Below are 7808 nucleotides of genomic sequence, written 5' to 3' on the forward strand. Positions count from 1 at the left end.
ATGAACCTGAAACACACAACAGGGACTAGAGTAAAGAAAAGGTACCAGTGTCAGTGGAAGAAAGGACTCAAACCTTGGTTACTATAGTAGTGAGGTCACCGTGGGGCCCGAGAGAGAGGAGGAGTGGATTTAGACCCTATGTTCGTGCTATGTATTTGTTCCTATTTCCTCGTTCTATACCTCTTATCTACTCACACTAAACTTCCCTCCTCATGGGCCCCTTTGAACCCTATTTCATTGATGGACCCCTGGTATTCGCTGTCCATTATAGACATTTCTCAGAGAGAACATGACTGGGATACTGCTATCATTTCTTTTCCTTTGACGATTCAATCTCTGCATACAAACCAGTTGAGTCCAGGGTCAGAGTGGGGCTTATTGGTTTTCTAAACCTTGGGAGTCCCCAATACTTGCTGATGAATAAACAGAAACTTTTCTTTTCTCCAAATAAATCACTAAGACAAGATCCTCAGCTCTGGTAAACTGGGTTCAGATCCACTGACTTCCATGGAGTGACCCTAAATTACACCATCTGAGGAGAAGAATCTTCAGTGGATATTTCTGCTCATAAGAACGTTGGAATTCCTAGACTGGATCACACCATTTGTCAGTTTAATCATTCTCCTGCCACCAATACTAAGGAATAAGAGCTACTTCAGAATAAAGTAGAAGACCCCTAAGTTGGCCGTGTAGGGGCTAAACTGGGAAGGTTTCTTCCTAATCTAGCCAAGAGAAAAATGGCTAAGAAAGTTTCTAAAGTTAATTTAAAGATTTAAATTCCCTATTTCAATTTCCAGTTAATAGGAAATATGTTTCTCAATTGCATCTGGTGCTCCTAAACTCCCCACCTTTGGCTTCAAATCATGGATCCACCACAACTTGCTACTGAATATCTACACAAGAGAATTATGGAACAACACTGACAATCCTGATAAAAATCACAGCGAATACGTGCAAGATTCAGTCTTAAATGGAAATGGATCCTACTGTGACATCTCTTGGGTTAGAAAGACATTGAGTCGAATTGGACTTACCCAGTTGACCGAGGAGCTGCAGTCCGGAGAAGTGTTTAGAAGAACCCTGAGTCGTGAGTGCTTTTATACAGTTTCTAGGACTGCCTGGAGGATCTGCGTTGTGTTTTATACAGGAAGTCCCAATTAGTTACCAAACAATCTTAATGGCCTTGTTAAATCGTCCTTTTGATGGAGCTGTTTTCTCAGGGTTTGGGAGTATTGGGCTAATCTCAGCCTCAAAGGGAGTGACATGCACGTTGTAATCTGCGTTCTTAGTATCATTCCAATGACTTTTTTGGTGGTGAAATGAGAATGCATGTCAAGGTGATTCAGAATTGCATCAGCAGCACAATTGGCTGTCATGAGCAGAAATCCACTTTGGTCCTTTCAGTTCATGCGGGTCATTGTTAGGGGCATTGGACAGCTCATTATAAACTTGCTAGGAAGCAAAGAGCCATTTTTCTGCCTTCTCAAAAGCTCCATCCCCAACGGGTGAGATCCGATTCCCTCGGAAAACAATCAGAATCATTCCATTGCCTTCAGTGTCTTTCCTGTCATGACCTTAAGTCTCACATTCACCTTTTGGCAGAGGGATAGTACGATGCCTATGGACAACTTTAGCTCCACTTTAAACTTTCAAACTATGTCTTAGCAGGGACTTCAGTGGAGCATGGGCCTTTGTGATGGCCCTCTGCCCAGAGGTGAATTTAAACTTAGGGTGATTAAAACTTGATCTAACATTGGACCTCCACTTGTGTCACCGATGCTATCTCAAAGGGTTGCCTAGACCAGATTTGATCATGGGTCAATGGAGGGGATAATGGGGAGTTAAAGGAAGCACTGCTCTTTTCTAGAAAGCTTTTGAGTTAAATGGTTGAATTTGTACTCTGTTAAAAACCATCTCTCTATGACTGAGCTGACAAGAAACTGAGGTCTTGCAAGATAATTCAGCTGACTAAGGCCTGGAAGAAGCCCAGGAGAGATGGAAATCATGGATTATGGGTGAAGGAGGAAAGGGCTTTTGGCTGTGATTTGACATAGAGTCCGACCAGCCATAGGTTATGTTGCATAAACCATTCCTGCAAGAACCACAATGTTGTTTTAAGTGTAAAATATATCTCTAGCAGTACATTCTGTATCCAGGGAAGAAGGCAGAAATGTCTTCCTTTGACCTTAAGACCCTGAACTTCTTTCAATTTGAAGCAACTGTGCTGATTAACACCAAGAAAGCACCTTCATTTTCCTATAAATACACCAAATGTAAAATTACATTAGAAAATGAAATATCCCCAAATTCTTTGGCTTTGAATCGTGACGTGATTAAAGGAATGACATGAGAGACCTTGACCTCTATTTTTTTTTAAGTGACTCTATTACTCATTGCACAGGCGTCTAATCCCAGGAACAATTTACTAATCTTCTAAGAATACAACCCTTTTTATGTGTGAAACACCAATGAATGTTTACGAAGTGCTTTGAACTCAATAGTTCTGATCCTCCCTACCACAGTTCAAGCTCGAGGTTCATCCCTGTTAGACTCTATTACAGGACAACATTAGTAACAGGTCTTGTTAAATAGTGTGTGCATCCTTAGATCTAAGCATCCACGATAAAAAAATGACTAATGTTTGATCCACATTAATTGTTTCTTCTTTATACTTGAGGACAACACTCTCCAAAGGAATTACAAGTCTGTCAATTTCTCTCCTTTCCTTGAGTGTTAGCACTGCAAATCACAGTACATAATTCAAGCGTCAAAAACTTGCTTTAACGCATAGCACCCATTGGGATGAAGTCACCATCTGCAATGTGTTTTCTACTTTTTCTTTCCTTGGAAACACATTTCTATAATGAGTCATAGTGACCCAATGGTAATGACTTCTTTCAGATTTGTGAAACGAGGACCAGGGTGGGACGTCTCTTTAATATAGCCTTCTTCATACATGAGGATAATAATTGTCCAAAGGAATTACAAGTGTGTACATTTCAAGCTTGTTAATGCGCAGTGCAAGAATAAAACTATCAATATTGAATTCAAATGGGAAAAATGATGGTACCAGATAATTCTAGTCTGCTCAAACGTACATACCAACCACTAAGGAAATACCTTTCTTTAATCAGTAGAAAATATTCATCTTCTAGGAACTGAGAGCCATGAAAATGTTGAAGAAAATAGTAGAAAATGCAGTCTTGGTATGTGCAGTTCCTGCAATATCAAGCTATGGTGCACTCGGGGGGGTTGTATAAAAATGGTAAATGGTACTATGGAGTGCAGTGAGGAACAGTTTCCTAAAAAACCATGAGATTCCTGTATTGAAGTACTGGTCAGTGTACTAATCTCTTGATATCACAATGAAGATCCTGACTTTGATGTAGTGTAATTTGTCTTTAGGGATGGCCAATTTTCTTTTCCTTCTGAAAATCTGGGTCGCTGTCCAGCAAAGATTAAGACAGACACTTTCCACGAACCATGTGATTGGTCTATTTGAAATCGAAGGAAATATTGACATTTTAAATTGAAAAACTGTGTAAGTCTTAGCAGGAAAAGGCTTTTTGCTACACGGATAATGCAAGGAAGAACTCCACCTCTGTGCAGACGGCCTGAATAATGTTTTGAACCACTTTAAGGGCTTTATTCTCCTATCACTCCATGCCTTCGAAAGTTGCAACTTAGAAGTTCCTGGTGCTGCCGGCTATACAGGGAGGAATTTCCTCCAGCACGATTTTTAAACAAGGAGGGCGGAACAAGGACAACCAGAAGATTAATATTATAATGGAGCATAGTTTTTAATGAGAATGAAATTTGCAATTCACAGTTACAGAAAGAAATAATACAGAGCAGAAAGAATTTATTTCAAGTATTTCCAAAAGGTCTGGGACCGATCACTCGCTTCCTTGGGATGCATTTGAGGCAAGATGTTCTTTTTCCTTTGCTGCAGGTACAGAGTTGGACAAACAAATTAAAGTGATAATAAATACAACTGATGCCTGTCTTAAGGCCCCTGTTTCCTTCACACTGCGGGGTTAGTGCAAACAGCTTGAGTGCAATTCAGAATGAGTCCACATGTGACTAGGAGAATAAGCACGTGGTTGGGAAAGCATTGGCAGAAAGTTTATAAGCATAATATTAGCAATCGGTCTATGATCGAAAGGGGCTGAGCAGACACAGTTTGCATTGAATTCAAGTGGAGCCATGCCTGCCCAGCACTTCTGAAATCTCTGTCTGAATCTCTAGCTTGTTGTTCATTTCCTGGTCTTTTCTTTTACCATTGATATACCTGCAGGGTTTAACATGGTGTACAGCTTCCACTCAGGTACCTATGGCAAGATACCCCGTAACCGCATGCTCCCCCGTAACCATAACGTTCCCCTTGATCACACAGTCCACCATAATGGCCCCCGTAACCACTCAATCCCCCGTAACCATAACGGCCCCCATAACCACACAATCCCCCGTAACCATAATGGCCCCCGTAACAACCTAATCCCCCATAAACATACAATCTTCCATAATGGCCTCCATAGGGGAAATTGCTAAGAATTGGTCCTGGGATGGTTACGACAACCGGTGATGGTCAGAGTCAGGACACTGCCTAACGCTCAGTTTGTTGCAGCTGCCAGAAACTGGACTGCAAGAAACCGCGTAGAACACAGGTATGGGTCTCTCATGTCATTCCTTTAATCAGGTCATGATTCAAAGCCAAAGAATTTGGGGATATTTCATTTTCATTCCAATGTAATTTTACATTTGGTGTATTTATAGGAAAATGAAGGTGCTCTCTTGGTGTTAATCAGCACAGTTGCTTCAAATTGAAAGAAGTTCAGGGTCTTAAAGTGAAAGGAAGACATTTCTGCCTTCTTCCCTGGATACAGAATGTACTGCTAGAGATATATTTTACATTTAAAACAACATTGTGGTTCTTGCAGGAATGGTTTATGCAAAATAACCTATGGCTGGTCGGACTCTATATCATAATCACAGCCTACAGCCCTTTCTTCCTTCTCCCATAATCCATGATTTCCATCTCTCCTGGGCTTCTTCCAGGCCTTAGTCAGCTGCATTATCTTGCAAGACCTCAGTTTCTTGTCAGCTCAGTCATAGAGAGATGGTTTCTAACAAAGTACAAATTCAACCATTTAACTCAAAAGCTTTCTAGAAAAGAGCAGAGCTTCCTTTAACTCCCCACTATCTCTTCCATTGACCCATGAGCAAATCTGGTCTAGGCAACCCTTTGAGATAGCATCGGTGACACAAGTGGAGGTCCAATGTTAGATCAAGTTTTAATCACCCTAAGTTTAAATTCACCTCTGGGCAGAGGGCCATCACAAAGGCCCATGCTCCACTGAAGTCCCTGCTAAGACGTAGTTTGAAAGTTTAAAGTGGGGCTGAAGTTGTCCATAGGCATCGTACTATCCCTCTGCCAAAAGGTGAATGTGAGACTTAAGGTCACAACAGGAAAGACACTGAAGGCAATGGAATGATACTGATTGTTTTCCGAGGGAATCGGATCTCACCCGTTGGGGATGGAGCTTTTGAGAATGCAGAAAAATGGCTCTTTGCTTCCTAGCAAGTTTATAATGAACTGTCCAATCCCCCTAACTATGACCCGCATGAATTGAAAGGACCAAAGTGGATTTCTGCTCATGACAGCCAATTGTGCTGCTGATGCAATTCTAAATCACCTTGACATGCATTCTCATTGCACCACCAAGAAAGTCATTGGAATGATACTAAGAACGCAGATTACAACGTGCATGTCACTCCCTTTGAGGCTGAGATTAGCCCAATACTCCCAAACCCTGAGAAAACAGCTCCATCAAAAGGAGGATTTAACAAGGCCATTAAGATTGTTTGGTAACTAATTGGGACTTCCTGTACAAAACACAACACAGATCCTCCAGGCAGTCCTAGAAACTGTATAAAAGCACTCACGACTCAGGGTTCTTCTAAACACTTCTCCGGACTTCAGCTCCTTGGTCAACTGGGTAAGTCCAATTCGACTCAATCTATTTCTAACCCAAGAGATGTCACAGTAGGATCCATTTCCATTTAAGACTGAATCTTGCATGTATTCGCTGTGATTTTTATCAGGAATGACAGTGTTGTTCCATAATTCTCTTGTGTAGATATTCAGTAGCAAGTTGTGGTGGATCCATGATTTGAAGCCAACGGTGGGGAGTTTAGGAGCACCAGGTGCAATTGAGAAACATATTTCCTATTAACTGGAAAATTAAATAGTCAATTTAAATCTTTAAATTAACTTTAGAAACTTTCTTAGCCATTTTTCTCTTGGCTAGATTAGGAAGAAACTTTCCCAGTTTAGTTCCTACACAGCCAATTTAGGGGTCTTCTACTTTATTCTGAAGTAGCTCTTATTCCTTGGTATAGGAGGCAGGAGAATGATTAAACTGACAAATGGTGTGATCAGGTATAGGAATTCCAACGTTCTTATGAGCAGAAATACCCACTGAAGATTCTTCTCCTCAGATGGTGTAATTTAGGGTCACTCCATGGAAGTCAGTGGATCTGAACCCAGTTTACCAGAGCTGAGGATCTTGTCTTAGTGATTTATTTGGAGAAAAGAAAAGTTTCTGTTTATTCATCAGCAAGTATTGGGGACTCCCAAGGTTTAGAAAACCAATAAGCCACACTCTGAGCCTGGCCTCAACTAGTTTCTACGCAGAGATTGAATCGTCAAAGGAAAAGAAATGATAGCAGTATCTCAGTCATGTTCTCTTTCAGAAATGTCTATAATGGACAGCGAATCCCAGGGGTCCATCAATGAAATAATTACACTTATTCCAGGCGGTGTTTTTCAGACAAAATCATTGAGAAGGGATCAAAGGGACCCATTGGGAGGGAAGTGTAGCGTGAGTGGATAAGAGGTATAGGAAGAGGAAATAGGAACAAATACATATCCATGAACTTGGCTCTCTCTCGGGCCCCACGGTGACCTCACTGTAATCGTAACCGAATTTTGAATCCTTTCTTTCCCTGTCATTGGTACCTTTTCTTTACTGTATTCCCTGTTGTGTGTTTCAGGTTTATCTCCATCACAGAACGATGTCTTGCTCCAGCCTGTGCTATCCAGAATGCGGGGTGGCCCGACCCAGTCCAGTTTCTGGCAGCTGCAACGAGCCGTGCGTTAGGCAGTGTCCTGACTCTGAAGTCATCATCAGACCATCACCGGTTGTTGTAACCATCCCAGGACCAATTCTCAGCAATTTCCCTCAGCAGAGTGAAGTGGGAGCCGTTGGAGCACCTGTGGTCGGAGCCGGCTACGGGGGCTCATTCGGTTTGGGCGGATTGTACGGCTATGGAGGCCATTACGGAGGATTGTATGGTTATGGGGGATTAGGTGGTTACGGGGGCCGTTATGGTTACGGGGGATTGAGTGGTTACGGGGGATTGTGTGGTTACGGGGGCCGTTATGGTTATGGGGGGTTGAGTGGTTACGGCGGCCGTTATGGTGGACTGTGTGGTTACGGAGGAGGTTACGGGGGAGGTTACGGTTATGGGGGAGCATGCGGTTCCGGGGTATCTTGCCATAGGTACCTGAGTGGAAGCTGTACACCATGTTAAACCTGGCAGGAATATCAATGGTAAAAGAAAAGACCAGGAAATGAACAACAAGCTAGAGATTCAGAGATTTCAGAAGTGCTGGGCAGGCATGGCTCCACTTGAATTCAATGCGAACTGTGTCTGCTCAGCCCCTTTCGATCATAGACCGATTGCTAATATTATGCTTATAAACTCTTTCTGCCAATACTTTCCCAACCACGTGCTTATTCTCC

At 42.1% G+C, this 7808-nt stretch overlaps 1 protein-coding gene across 1 annotated transcript; it reads left to right on the top strand.

Moving 5' to 3' along the window:
• The first annotated feature begins 7077 nt into the window (after positions 1-7077).
• Positions 7078-7808, top strand: LOC135976747 (claw keratin-like). Its single transcript, XM_065574041.1, has one exon. The coding sequence runs from the start codon at positions 7078-7080 to the stop codon at positions 7594-7596; it is 519 nt and encodes a 172-aa protein (XP_065430113.1). The 3' UTR covers positions 7597-7808.

The sequence above is a fragment of the Chrysemys picta genome, chromosome 20 (genome assembly GCF_011386835.1).
Source record: "Chrysemys picta bellii isolate R12L10 chromosome 20, ASM1138683v2, whole genome shotgun sequence".
In the NCBI taxonomy this organism is placed as follows: Eukaryota; Metazoa; Chordata; order Testudines; family Emydidae; genus Chrysemys; species Chrysemys picta.